The 14,406-nt window shown below is 54.0% G+C and overlaps 1 protein-coding gene across 3 annotated transcripts; it reads right to left on the bottom strand.

Annotated features, from left to right (window-relative positions):
- Nucleotides 1-474: 474 nt before the first annotated feature.
- atxn7l1 (ataxin 7-like 1) lies at nucleotides 475-13,488 on the bottom strand. 3 transcript variants are annotated; one of them, XR_014762465.1, is made up of 11 exons: nucleotides 13,387-13,488; nucleotides 10,026-10,151; nucleotides 9,668-9,851; nucleotides 8,972-9,402; nucleotides 7,242-7,324; nucleotides 6,714-6,991; nucleotides 6,091-6,301; nucleotides 5,207-5,328; nucleotides 4,323-5,079; nucleotides 3,553-3,661; nucleotides 475-3,051 (listed from the first exon to the last, which is right to left on the bottom strand). XR_014762465.1 is itself a non-coding variant. In XM_084701614.1 (10 exons), exons 2-10 carry the CDS (start codon nucleotides 10,039-10,041, stop codon nucleotides 3,644-3,646), a joined length of 2,100 nt encoding a protein of 699 aa, XP_084557740.1. In that variant the 5' UTR covers nucleotides 10,042-10,151; nucleotides 13,387-13,488; the 3' UTR covers nucleotides 475-3,643. The 3 variants fall into 3 exon arrangements, 2 of the variants coding, with proteins under 2 accessions (XP_084557740.1, XP_084557741.1); XM_084701614.1 differs by having other exon boundaries at nucleotides 475-3,661; XM_084701615.1 differs by having other exon boundaries at nucleotides 475-3,661; nucleotides 10,026-10,147; nucleotides 13,387-13,485.
- Between the last annotated feature and the right edge of the window lie 918 nt (nucleotides 13,489-14,406).

Genomic DNA, 14,406 nt, shown 5'->3' with positions numbered 1-14,406 from the left:
AAGTTGTCTTAATCCCTCCAGCCCTTTCCTATAGGCCTCAGAAACACAACAAAAGGTGCCCACCGCTATCGCCCACACAATTAACCAAAGGACCGGCATTAAACCATTATCATAAGAATGCTGTTTGCAATGGGGGGAAAACTTCTGAATTCATTGAAGTGAGTGCTACACAGTGTTTTGAAACCTTTTATCTCTGCAATTACATCCCAGCAGCATTTAGCACATTAGACCTACCTAAAACTGTCATTTTTGGTCTATTTTTATGCTGTAATGACCATTATGTAATTTGAAATCATTAACAATTGATTTGGACCTTGGGTTTCTCTTGTTCCATCCTAAAACACACGACGCCTTCACACAAGTGCATATTGGGGAGATTTCGTATACATCTTTTTAAAAGGAAATCGTCATAAAACATCAGATGACCCAATAGGGGCCAACCCACTTTGAGACAAAGAACGGGAAAACTAAAGCTGCAGGTAAAAAATGTATTCGATTTATTTCAAATCCAAAACAGTCAAACCTGAAAATACACTAATTCCATTGCTGAAAAAGCCACAGGGCCAAGAGGATATGAGGAACAAAAACCCAGAAGTAAAAAGCACATCATTGACAACACCTAGGAAGTGTAGCAATTTCATCAACCTCATATATGGGGTCAGATTTATTTACAGTCTGTATAAAAATAAGGCCTTACAGAGACATCCTTTCCCCTACAGCTTGGTAACATGAGCCTGCGTCAAAGTACTCGACAAATCTCCCTCCCACCTTGACTTAGCCTCTGAGGAAGATGTACATGATATTCTCCAGTCAGTAAACTAGCTATTTAGAGCCAGGGTAACAATCAGGACTGAAAACAGTGCTGTTCACCTGAAGGCAGCAAGTCCAATGAAGGTCCTAGCAGTAGAATACACACACACACACACACACACACACACAGAGTGAGAGGAATACAGAAACATGCACGCTGAAACACACCAGGGATTAGGATGGATCATGGACTTGATATGACATATCATGTGCAACATTCTGTGGACGTAGTCCATTGCCATGGACAATGTCTAATCTCATTACCCATGGGGGGAGCATAATTAAGGTGTTGGGTTTGGAATCAATGATGTATAAGGAGCAAATACATTGGGTAAGGGGTCAAGTTTTTGTTCCTAGGGAGATACAGGCAAACAGGGGTTCTGCCTAGCGACGTAGCCGGGCCTCAATAATTAAATCTAGCGACTTTTCCTAGCTTTATACCATCATCCCTGTTGGTGACACTGGAGTTTCCTAGAAAGAAAACAACCAGCAAACACTTAGGCCTCGGACAGCCTCGAGGCAATTGCTCTAAGGCAGGGGCTCAGTTCCAAAACTTGTAAGAATGCACTTTTCCTTCCTCTCTCCCAACGACTGATCTACCATCGGTGGGTGGACACAGACTGGCCTTAACTCGTCCAATCATCAAGGGTGCATTTCCCAGGTATGAGAATGTGGCAGAGGGTGTAAATATGAACAGCATGCACACTTCTCCTTGGGGAAACAAACCTCGCTCCATACATTCAACAGGGCTCGATAGGGAGCCAGCACACCGCAGCGCAACATTGATTCTTCATTTGCGAGGAATATCAAATTCCACATCGACAGTATTTGACAATTCTTTCGTTTTTTTACAAATATATATTTCATATATCTATATAAATAGAAGCAGGTGAAACATCTGGGTGTATGACAAAGTGCAAAAAGAATAAGAAGAGTTTTCTAGAGGGTTCACGCAGGTGCACGGTCTCATCCACCGCACATCACCTTTGACCTGCAAACCAGCAGGCACAGGGGGCATGTAGGGGGGCAGCACAGGGGGCATGTAGGGGGGCAAGTAGGGGGGCATGTAGGGGGGCAGCACAGGGGGCATGTAGGGGAGCAAGTAGGGGGGCAGCACAGGGGGCATGTAGGGGGGCAGCACAAGGGCCATGTAGGGGGGCAGCACAGGGGGCATGTAGGGGGGCAGCACAAGGGCCATGCAGGGGGGCAGTGCCGTAGCCATAGCTGGCGTGTCGTGCTCATTGCTGTCGAGGCCGTGTTGCACAGTGGCTGCATGTTGAAGGTCTATTCTACCGCTTGACCCCTGCACCTTTGTATTCCTTCCCTCTCCACCCGTGAATATAAAGAGAAGGAAAAACTTCAGAAGCAACAAACGCATAAAATGCCTTCGCCGCTTTAGATCAGTTGAAAAGTTCAGACTAGCGATTTAACAGTCAGTTTGAGACTGGTTCTGTCGCATTGCTTTTTAGCCAACGCTATACATATGCCTTATGTTGAAAAATGTACGTTGCAGGCAAGGTGTGACTGTTAAATTGCTGGAATATTCCTTGAAGGGTGGGTTGGCAGGTACCAAGCTGAGAACTTGCTACACATCATACACTTATTGTAAGCGTCACACAAGTCTTGAACCAGAGGTAAATAGAAAACAAAAAAACAAAGTTGAACATTGGAAGAAGTAAAAAAAAAAAGATCAACCCACAGGCAAAAAGAAATGTGAGGCCCTCTACAAAACGAAACCATCTCAATAGATCTTTATACAGACAGACCCGGAAGGCCAAGACACTTCATGTTTAGTTCTTTTAGTACTGGGAGAATTATTAATAAATACAAAAATAACCAAAAAGATATGTACACATTTAACAAAATGAATCTCTAAAAATAATACTTCCGACTGTCGTTTCTTTTTATGAAATACAATTATATTTTGCCCAACAGCATCTGTCGCTCTGTTCTGGTCGGTAAGAAAATAATTACGAACATGATAAATACAATTTTTGAAGAAAGAACACCACCAACACCGTAGCTTTTTCCTTTAGGATGCAAGTTATGAAACACTGACACTGTGTTCCGCGCAACTTTAGAGACAAACAATCCTCAAAAAACCTGAATTCTTCCTATATTGGGTAAAGTTCTTCCCTGGTTTGGACAGGTCCATGTGTGGGGCTGTGGCCTGCTTGGTTCTGGTCTGTTGTGGAGTCCAGGAGGGGGAAGGGGGGTAAGTGCACTTTAAACGCAGGCATGCTAGCAGGGCGGGGTTGAATATAGTGGGGGGGGAAAGGAGAGAGAGAGCGAGCAAAGTTGAGCGAGAAAGAGAGAGAGATGGAAACAAAAACAGACAGATGAGCTTTAAAAGGATTGTGGGCCTAAACAGGAGGCTCTCACAGGCAGGTACTTCCAACCAACACAGAAATAAAGATGCCTTTCTGGTCACCTGACCAACACAGGAACAGGAAGTAACAAGAATCTACAAACTTAATTGGTAAACAATCCAAAAATGTACAGCGGTGATAACGATGCCAAACTAAAACCAAAGCAAATTTCCCTTATTAGAGGGTAGTCTGTGATATATCTCTCGTCTTCATCTGAGTGTTCCTAAGTGACCGCATCCACCATTTACACCACTCCATTGGTTGATCCAGTTAGAGGTGGAGTTAAGAGGAGGGACCACAAGTCTATATACGGGCACAGAGGTGTGGGAGGGGAGGAGCCCCCGTAGACTCCAATTCCCAGGTTCCCTCTCACCGTGTGAGCTGCGCTGCCATTGGCTGATGGACCAGTCTTGTCGTATTGATACTACAGCTGCCAAACATTCGGTCTGTTCGTCATATCGGCCTCAATGGTGCATCTTGGGCTGTGAAAGAAAGGTGATGGACAACAGGAAGATTAGTTGGTCTATATACAGTCATTTCAACAGGAAACGAGGATGACAGATGCCAAATCAGTCTACAGATGACAGGTACCAAAACACCCTCACACACACCGATTGGTGTGTGTGAGGGTGGGGTGAGCTGAGGTAGGCGTTTAGGTGTGCGCGCTGGTTAGGTTTGGATAATGTGCTTGTGCAGCTTCATGTTATTCACAGGTCATTCACGCCTGTTTGCGGCTGTTAAAACTGAGAAGAAACTCCGCCACCACAACATGCGAAGAAGTGACACGAGACTGGAAGGTTTGAGGATATCTCGGAAGTGTGGGTGTCTGTGAGGATAACTAAATACATTGACATTTCTGTATTTTTCCATTGATCTCTCTGTGTATAAATAAGGATAGCAGACCACAGGATAAGAACTTTTAGTTAGACTCGTGAATGACCTATGAATGTAATTAAGCTGCACAACAAACCTAACTCTGCATGGACGGCGGCAAAATAAATCAAATGTCATGTAATGCATTTTTCAAAGAATTTGCTGAACCCTCAAAAAGGGACAGTTGCGGCTTCATTGTCAATTCCCGAAGCCCTGAACAACCTCTCCCGACAGCACGAGGGGCAGTGTGTTGCGAGAGGGCTCGGTCACCTGTCGGGGCGAGTCGGGCCCGGCCGACAGCAGTCCTCCGCCCCTCCTGAAGATGGCTTCCAGCCCCGACGCCTTGCTCGCCTTGCTGGGCCTCTCCCCGAACGAGCTGGGGCTCCTCCTCTTCCTGCCCTCGGCTCCGCCTCCGTAGGCCAGCGGGCTGGCGGGGGGAGGGGGAGGTGGCGGAGGATGGGGGCCGGAGGAGAAAGGCAGGGCGGGGTCCCTGGCTGGGGGAGGGGGAGGGGCGGCGGGCTCGGCGCCAGGGTACCAGTCCACGGCCCGAGCCCCCGGCCCGCTCCCCGCACGCCCCGGCCCCTTCCTCCGGCCGGCCGGGACAGGAGGCCCCGGGCTGGGGAGGGGGGAGGCGGAGGGCTGGCCGCCGCCGCTTCCGTTCCTCAGGGCGGCGTCGGCGCTGGGGAGGGCGGAAGAGGAGGTGGCGGAGGTCTTCCTCCTCCTGGCCCCTTCCGAGTGGCCTTCCCTGGGGAGGCGGCCGGCCTTGGCGGTGCCGTTGCGGGCTCTTCCCTGGGCGGGGGAGGCGGCTTCCGGGGGCCGGGGGGGGTCGGACACCCCTGCCCCGGGCGCCGCCTGGGGGAAGGCCGGAACGTAGGACACCAGGGAGGAGCCCTCCGACGAGGATGAGGAGGAGGAAGGGGGGGGGACTGAGGAGAAGGGATGGCCCAGGGGGCTGGAGAAGGGTGACTGGGGCTGGGGGGTGGCGGGCTGGGGGGGTGGCGGGTTCTCTGCGGCCAGGGGCACCTTCCTAAAAAAAAAAAAAAAAAGCATGCGGGGAGGACACGTGAATCACGCTGAACGGAAGAGACGGTGACACCGTTTTATCGCTGCACGCTACTCCAAGAGTCATTGAGAGTACACACACACACACGCACCTCCACATCTGCGCGTTGACGTGCTTCTCCACCATGTAGTGCAGTGCCAGCCTCATCTTGTCCCACCGGCGGTCAAACACATAGTGACCCCTTCCCAATAGTCTGCTGCTGAACGCACAGCACTGGGGGGAGAGAGAGAGGGAGAGAGAGAGGAGACAGAGAGAGAGAGAGAGAGAGAGAGAGAGGAGACAGAGAGAGAGTGAGAGAAGGAGACGGAGACGGAGACAGAGACAGAGACAGAGACAGAGACAGAGACAGAGACAGAGACAGAGACAGAGAGACAGAGAGAGAAAGAGAGAGAGAGAGAGAGAGAGAGAGAGAGAGAGAGAGAGAGAGAGAGAGAGAGAGAGAGAGAGAGAGAGAGAGAGACGAAAGGGAGACAGAAAAGGTGGGGAGGGAAAGGCAAAGGAGACGCAACAGGGAAGAGTGACGGAAGGAGAGCCAGGAATAATGAGGGATTCGAGGATCAGGAGGGAGGGAGACAATACAAATAACAGAAGGGAGAGACAGACGGGGGGGGGGGGGGGGAAAGGCATGAGAAAAAAAACGGGACGAAAAAGAGACACGGAGAGAGAGCGGAAAAAGGGGTCCGGAGAGGCAGAGGGTGGGAGAGAGGGAGGTGGAGGTAAGCAGAGATTAACCTACAGACACACGGCTGATACACACGCCCCGCACAGTCACTGTCCCTGCCCCCCCCCCTCTCTCTCCAGACCCAACACCCCCACCGACAAGACACGCCCGAGCGACGCCAAAAGCGGCAAAGCCATCTGTAAAACTGCACATCGGTATATCCAAGCACGCCTATCTGCCTTGGTCCGCGTTTCTTGTCTGCCCGCCCCCCCTCCTCTCCCTGTCGTCTGGGTGGGTGGGTGGGGGGCACTCACCCCCAGGGGTCGAGGGTGGTGAGGGGAGGAGGGGCAGGCCAGGCTGTCCGGCTCCGCGGCCGCGTCTCCCTCCCCCTCGTCGCTGGAGGGCCGTCCGTCCGTCCCGCCGACCCTCACCCAGCTGGCCCCGCCGCCGCCGTCGGAGGCCGAGGCCGGGGGCTGGAGGGGGGCGGAGCTCGAGGCAGAGGCCCCCCCGACGGCACCAGGCACTCTGGGGGGAGGGGGGAAGACAATGAGAGAACAGGTAGGAGAGAGAGAGAGAGAGAGAGAGAGAGAGAGAGAGAGAGAGAGAGACATTCTGTTCGTACACGGGCGTCTCTAAGTCTCCACTCCTTCATTTCTCACAACTGCCTTCTGACAACTCGTTCACAGCGTCCCCCGGTGGCAGCAGCGCGTATTACAGACCAGGGAAACATTTACACGCTTGACATTTCGCTTTACCACTCCAAAAACGAGGTCAACAAATGGGGAGGATCAATGTGCAATAGAGATGAAGGTCAAAGTCCCCGAGGGAACCCATCTGGAAAGACGAGAAATCTCCCAAACCACTATCTTCCACGGCAACGACAGGAGACGACCGCGAGTTTCCCCGAGGGGCCGCGCGCTCCGTCGACATAGCATACCTGGGGATGTGCGCGTTGGCCAGCCGCAGCCTGAGCGTGGACACGGTCCGGCCGTTGTGGAGGTGGGACGGCTTGCCGGGAGCTGGGGGCGTCGCGGCCACGTCCCGGCCCGGCCCGGGCCCCTGGCTCTCCCTCCTGACCGGCGCCCCGCCGTCCCTCTCCTTCGCGCCGTCCTTCTCCGCGTCCTTCTCCTTGGCGCGCCCTTTGTGCTCGGCCAGGAGGACGTCGAACTGCTTCCGGCGCCCCAGCACTGCCCTCCGGTGGGTCAGAGAGTGAGTCTGGACCCCCGCCCCCCAAGAAAGGCAACAGCGTTAGGGGCACTTCCCTCTTACGGAGCCCCAAACATCCGCGTCGCGTCCCGAGGAAACAGCGGAAATGCGGTCGTGGCACAAAACAGAAGTCCACATCGAATCTCCAGGAAATCCACGACTTGCAACAGGAGCTGTGAGAGATGGCTCCTGGAGGATTTCAGAGGAACCTCGGGGGTGTGTGTGTGTGTGGGGGGGGGGGGGGGCGTGAACGTCTTACCTTGCAGGTCAGGGAGCGCGTGCACTGCCTCTTGCTTTCAGGGTCCTGAACCCCGCAGTGTTTGTTTGGGTCAAACACCCGTCCTGTACACATCACAAACACGCATCATCATTTGCCACTTCGGAGTGACACAACCGATATGTTGCGCCAACGACTCCGGACCTGGGAATTGCCTGATATGGAGGCTAGTATTCAGGTTTTGGCCTTTATTTTTGGACGATTGTTATATCGTAATGGCCTGTAATCTCTATAATCCAGTCCCATCAGACGCAGCGAAAGCGAGATGGCGGGGGAGACGGAGCGAGAGAGAAACGACCCTGTGGTGGAGAGACGAGGCCAGCGGAGGAGTTTTCTAAAAGGAGGACGTTCTGGCTGCTGGTGAATTACACCGTAAATCAGAGGAGCGCTGCACACCACTGAGAAAGGGAGGGGAGAGAGAGAGCACAGGGAGAGAGAGACAGAGAGAGCACAGAGAGAGCACAGAGAGAGAGAGAGAGAGAGAGAGAGCACAGAGAGAGAGAGAGAGAGAGAGAGAGAGAGAGAGAAAGAGAGCGAAAGCGAGAGAATGAGAGACAGCAAGGGAGGAAGAGGGAGGGAGGAAGAGAGAGGAAGAGAGAATCAAGGTAAGGTTAGGGAATGTGAGGTGTGGGGGGGGGGGGGGAGATTACATAGTTGGAAAAATAGATGGAGAGTAGAGAGAAAGGGCAGGGAGAGAGAGAGCGAGAGTCGGCAGAGGACAAGAAAGAGAGAGCAGGAGAGAGAAGATGGAAGATGAACAGGGAGAGAGAGACAGCTCTCCTCCTCCACAGAAGTCTGATAGGTAGGCGCCAGCAGTGCAGCTGGTGTTGTTTAAGAGACCAGTCTCCTTCGGCCGTTTCTCTCCCAACACGCTGCCTACTACACGCCTAAAGGCTGTAAACGCACACTTTTCACACTCCCCTACCTTCCTGAGAGTGTTTCTGCTCAACGCGTGCACACTCTCGCACTCCCTCGCTTGCTCACCGTGACAGCGCATGGCATGGCCGCGCTCCGTCTCTTGTGCAACACAGCCGGGTCAAATGGGGGACACTCCGAGCACTTGATGTTTCCACGCCAACTCTAGTGTGTTTTGTGTACATTCAGCCATATCTGTCACGGTAGGGGGGTCCCAGGTTACGGGTGTGTCCGGAGGAGGTTACCCAGGTTACGGGTGTGTCAGGAGGAGGTTACCCAGGTTACGGGTGTGACAGGAGGAGGTTACCAAGGGTACGGGTGTGTCAGGAGGAGGTTACCCAGGTTACGGGTGTGTCAGGAGGAGGTTACCCAGGTTACGGGTGTATCAGGAGGAAGAGTGGAGCGTGAGAAAGGGAGAAGGTGAAGGTCTAGTGTTGGGCTTGTGGCAAATATAAACACACACACTTGGTTTAGAGCTCCTAAACATGCTCACTAACAGAAGGGCAGTTCTTTGCCAGCCGGTGTGGGAACAACTGGAAGAATGTGTCTTCAAGGAACCTTAAACACGGCTCAACAGACTCAATCATCTGCTCTGTTGTCTTTACTGGTCACACTATCACACACGCATCACATGATGATGGCGCTAAGCTACTATGCTAGCCTCGGGCGGGTGGGATTCCCTCGAGTTGGTGAGAGACTCTGGATCAATCCGAGTTGAAAAAAGGGGCGCCTTTTGCTTTTACGGGAGCACGCACGCACACGCACACACACACACACACACACGCACACACACTCACCTGAGAGCCTCTTGTGAGGCTTGGCACTCTTGGTGTCGTTTGGATGCTTCTTCTTGGCGGGCGACGGCAGGGGTGCGGCGGGGCGGGGCGAGGGCAGCGTCGGGGCGGGGCGGGGCGAGGGCGCCTGGGAGTGGCGGCGGTCCAGCGGCGAGGGGAGGGGCCTGTCCAACGGGGAGCGCGCCGCCGCGCCGGCCCGCCCGTCCGAGGGCGAAGGGGAGGAGGAGGGCCGCGGGGCTGGGGGCCCGCGGCCGTTGGCCGGCCTCTCCTGGGAGCAGTGGGGAGATGGGGCGGAGGGGGAGGCTTTGAGGGAGGAGGAGGAGGAGGAGGAGGGGGAGGACGTGGAGGGGGAGCAGCTGACTCGGACATTGGCGCCTCCCTCCGCTCGGCCCAGACACGGCATCTTCTCCAGGCTCACCACCGGCAAGGACACACTGGAGAAGGAGAGAGGGGGGGGGGGGGGGGGAGACGAAGTAAAAATGGAGACCAGAAAAACACATAAAAGCACATTACAAAGAGAAATAAAGAGGGACAGAGAAAAAGAAAGAGGAACATTGAAGAGACAGAGAGAGACAGAGAGAGAGAGACAGAGAGGAGATAAAGAGGAGGGCACAATTCAATGATTCCTCGGAAACAGAAGAAAGCGCGCGCGGTGCGGCGCCCGAGGCGACGTGCGAGCGCGCGCGAGCCAGTCCGCACCATGTCCTGCCGCGGGCTCCCTTGGGGGGGTACACCGCCAGAGGGGCCTTGCTGAAGCGGGAGTGGGGGTAGTCCCTGGGCACCCTGAAGGCCAGCGTTTCCCCTGGGCTGGGGGCCACAGACACCTTGGGCTTCATGGGGACCAGCGGGGCCCGGGAGGGGCATGGGGAGCCGTGACGCTTCTCTGGAACACACACACGCACGCACACACACACACACGATGAAGGCCTACAATAACACGGCAATGTCTAATGATCACTCTTCATGTTAATCATTGTTTTCAAGTTATTCTTCTTCAATGCAGTATTAAGAGGAGGGACGGGGACGGGGGGGGGAGAGCAGGAGGGAGCAGACTTACGGTTCTTGCTATGCATGTCTTGGGAGGGGGGGGTGTGGGATGGGGAGGAGGAGGAGGAGAAGGGGGGAGCAGTCCTCTACTCTCTCTCTCTCTCTCTCTCTCACTGGGAAACTACTCCCCAGCTACCTGCCAAGGAACAGAGGGGGAACGTCAGAGGAGCACGCAGGCGCACGCACACAAACCCCATGCGGAACGCGGCAAACCGCGTTCGTACTGCCTTCTCGCGCGAGACGCTTCGGGAGAGAATATGGACTCGCTACTTCACTTGTCAGCAGATGAAAGTGTCTCCGTCATGGTTATTCATTTTGGGGAATCAACACTCCCCCGCCCCCCCCCCCCCCCCCCAATACTAACAGTCTCCTAAATAGACTTGGCCCGGCTCAGACCAGGAGTCCCTCTGCCGGGGGGAGGCGAGCCAACGCTCCCCCGCCTCTCTCCCTTCCAGGCTCCCCTTGTCCAATCCATCTCCCCCCCCCCCCCCTTTTGTGGTTGGCAGATGAAAGGGCCAATGCGTCGAAGCCCCGGCTGGACGAGTGCCCTGGCCTCCCTGTGAGTGACTGCTGAGATGCCGACGACGCGCAAAAACAATGGGGCCGCGGCGACGGTCGGGTAAGACCGGGCGCGTGGGAGTGCGTGTTTCGGGGGGCGTGATTGCGTGCGCGCACGTACGGCAGGTGTTGACGTGTGTGTGCGCGTGTGTGTGTGTGTGTAGGTGGGGTTTTAGCAGGTGTACTTGCCTGTGTAAGTGTGTTTGTGTGGTTTTTTTGCAGGTGTACCTGCCTGTGTGTGTGTGTGTGTGTGTTTGTGTGCGTGTGTGGCAGGTGTGTAAATAGGCCGTGAGTGGCACAGAGGCAGCTGTGTTGCATGACGGACCAAAGTCCACTTCATTCACAGGTATGCAGGGCTAAGCATCAACAGTAGCAGTTGCAGTCGCAACATCCCCCTCCACCTGCAAGGCAACAACTAGCTGGAATCTACTTACTATACTTTCTGAAGGAATGAGAAATTAAAACATGTTAAGTTCCTGTTTCCACCGTTGGTTTTACTACTCTTTTTGACCTCTGTTAACGGCACGTTTATGTCGTTTGTCTAATCCAAATTCAGAATATTGACAAATGGCCTGTCTTTGGAGAATTCATTATTTTCAATACAGTAATGGCCTGGTTCCTGCTGAGGGCTTGGCAAAGGCTAACATGTTTTCTGTTTGTGTTTGCTGGCCTGCCCTAGCTTAGCCTAGCATTCCCTAGCCTAGCCTAGCGTGCGAGTTTTCGAGCCTGCTTAAGCCTAGCGTACCCTAGCCTAGCATGTGTTGTTGACTGGCCAGGCCCCGAGTTCAGCATGTCCGAGCCTAGCCTGTGGCGTGTACCGGCCTGCCCAAAACAAGTCTAAAGTATTTCCAGTCCTGCTCTGGCCTAGCGTGTAGTCACTGCTAGCCTCGTCTGCGAGCAACCACAGGAAGAGGAAGTAGAGTCCAACAGCTCAGCTGGCATTGTTTACATCCGTTGCGAAGCCACTGGCGCTGGCACGGCTAACGGAAGTCACGCAACCACCACAGACAAGAGAGAGAGGGAGAGAGAGAGAGAGTGTGAGAGAACAGGGAGGGAGAACAATGTCCGGCCCTGCTCTAACACGCTCTGATACGCGACACACTGTTGCAGCTACCATGTCGTCGCACTATACAGACTCCATGGAGCGATGGGACACAGGCCTCTTCATTCACAAGCCTCAATAACTGGAGGAACGACGTGGAAACACTGTACGCACACACGACAAAACACACAGTGTGTTTTTGAGTGGAAGTGCCCCCACACATCAAAGAACGGACGAGAGACACTGTGGGAGAGGACGACTGTGAGAGAGACAGAAACTGAGAGAAAACCAAAGCACGAAGGGCTGTCAGGGTTTTCATTCATCCACAAGTGTGGCAGGGTATCGGCCCCTACCCTGCGAAGGGTACCACGACACAAGAGCCTCCCCCCCCCCCCCCGCCCCTCCCCCTCCCGTTAAATCTCTGCCTAGTCAGCCGGCCTGGCCCAGCCAATAACACAGCCAGCGGCAGGGGCCAAGAGCCGGACAGGACAACAACAGGGACAGGCGATCCTACACACATTACAGAAACACTTCTGCTTGTTCCACTCACTCGGCCCGCCTACCTGGCGTGCTAGTGTGCCTGCTTGTCGGCCGGTCTGACTGGCTGCCTGTCTGTCAGTCTGTCTCTGTCTGTCTAGTCACCTGTCTATCTCTGTCTAGTCACCTGTCTGCCGGTCTGTGTCCCTCCTTTCCCTGCTATTTGAGCTGAGAGCGCAAGAGTTGAGAGGAGAGCGGGGTCTGCGAGAGAGCGAGAGAGCAGAGCTGGCCATGCATAGCAGAGAGGCGCTGACCCCAATCACTGACCCCCATGTTCCCCTCTCTGCAGCTGCACAGGGAGGATAATAAGGAGGGGAGCCACCGTAATCAGATCTCAGGTCAGTTTACACTATGCCCATTTCAGATTAGAATCGGGGTAACTCATGGGAAGACAGATCCAGAATCTGATTCTGTGTGGTAAATGAGCCTCTTAGCTGTATCAAGAGCGGTAGGCACAGTCTCTGCCAACAAAGCTGCAGGGGGGGCAATAGTGGGCACAGAGTACACAGCCTGAAGCTGTGTGTGTGTGTGTGTGCTGTGTGTCTGACTCTTTCTGCACAAGCACACAGCTCGATCCTTTGCACATGCTGCCGGCAGCAGATGTGAGCGCACTCGCGAGGGCTCAGCTCAGACGTAAACAAACAAACAGAGAAACAGACCGTGAGAGGGAAAGTGCGAAAGTGAGAGAGCGAGAGGGAGGCAAAAGAATGGAGAGGGAGTGAAAGAGACAGAGACACTGACTGCCGTTGCCAAATAAACTACAATGGCCAATTTCAATGTATTTTACATGGTCGTTGTCCGTCCACTGTCGGTTGTGTCAAGATAGTGCGGTGGAAACCATTTCAGCCAAGCTTAACTTTACTGCATAGAGGAAAGTCGCGTGCTCAGCTGGGATTCATTACTCTTTGAAAAACCTTTCAAAGACCTTTGAAAGAACTATCAAGCAATACCTTGGACATTCCATAGCTTGTACAAAAATAAAATTAAAAGTAACCTACATGGACCAACATATTTTGGGGTTAAGTGCCCCTTCATACACTGTTAATTCTTTTTCTTAAAAAATAAAAATCACGAGCATTGTATTGAAAGGATCTTCAAGCAGTGTTTTTTGTGTTGTTTGTCCCCCCCCCCCACCCCCCCACCCCTTTCTCCCTCGTCCGTGTCTGGCAGGGTTTGGGCGTGAGGGCGTTTGGCAGAACTCCGGGCGCGGCCGTGTGGGTTCCGGGCCTCCTACCGTAATGGGTCAGGATTCCCTGGGGTTTGACCACTTGGTTGCAGACATGGCAGACGACGAGGCAGAAATCCTCCTGAGTGGGATGCTGGCCGTACACGTGCATCTCTGATATGGGGTGAGAGAGAGAGAGAGAGAGAGAGAGAGGGAGAGAGGGGGAGAGAGAGAGAGAGAGAGAGAGGGGGGAGAGAGAGAGAGAGGGGGGGAGAGAGAGAGAGAGAGGGGGGAGAGAGAGAGAGGGGGGGGAGAGAGAGAGAGAGGGGGGGAGAGAGAGAGAGGGGGGGGGAGAGAGAGAGAGGGTGGGGGGAAGAGGGAGAGAGAGAGCGGGAGAGAGAGAGAGCGGGAGAGAGAGAGAGCAGGAGAGAGAGAGAGAGAGAGAGAACTCCAGGGGAAGGTAAAGGTCATGAGTAGGGGGGGGTTACAGAATTAGGGGGACAAAGAAAAGCAATGACAGAAAGTAGGGAGGGTAGACAGACAGACGAGAGAAAGAGAGAGAGCAGGAGAGAGAGAGAGCGGGAGAGAGCGGGAGAGAGAGACCGTTATCGGGGACAGCACTAGCATACAGAAGCAGCATGCGAGCCTGGTACAGTATGCACAGCTTATGCACCGCTGCAGCTCGAGCGCGGTCGGCGCCGGATTCCTTCACAGACACACACGACATCCAAAAGAGCGGGCCGTGTGCCCCGCTTCCCTGCTCACACGCTCGTCCAACCACGGGACGGGGGGGGAACAACACGCCCCTCTGCCTGTCACACTCATACGACTGACCTCCTCATTTGCCCCATTCAGAGAAACACCACACTTACTAGCAGGGGGGGGTTATTTATGACTCCTAAGCAGAGATAACAGAGCCAGTGTCTGAACACTCTTTTATCCGACCTGTCAGATTGTCCAACCAGGGTTTACTACTAAGAGCAAGGTCAAGGTTCATGGTTAAGGTTCGACTTTAGAGTTGTGCACCACGGTAGGAAAAAAAAAAGTGTGTGGAACCAAACGGACGGAATACGGCGCGAGCGTTGGCCC

The sequence above is a fragment of the Hypomesus nipponensis genome, chromosome 7 (genome assembly GCF_054491055.1).
Source record: "Hypomesus nipponensis isolate SF chromosome 7, ASM5449105v1, whole genome shotgun sequence".
Taxonomy (NCBI): Eukaryota; Metazoa; Chordata; class Actinopteri; order Osmeriformes; family Osmeridae; genus Hypomesus; species Hypomesus nipponensis.
This window is presented reverse-complemented; position numbering and strand designations above follow the sequence as displayed.

What these genes read in the sequence shown, in the direction of transcription:
- atxn7l1 (XM_084701614.1), bottom strand. An exon ending in GCCTCACAAGAGGCTCTCAG is followed by an intron (nt 7,325 to 8,971) that starts GTGAGTGTGTGT and finishes TGATGTGTACAG; the next exon opens with GACGGGTGTTTGACCCAAAC. An exon ending in GCCAACGCGCACATCCCCAG is followed by an intron (nt 6,302 to 6,713) that starts GTATGCTATGTC and finishes CCCTCCCCCCAG; the next exon opens with AGTGCCTGGTGCCGTCGGGG.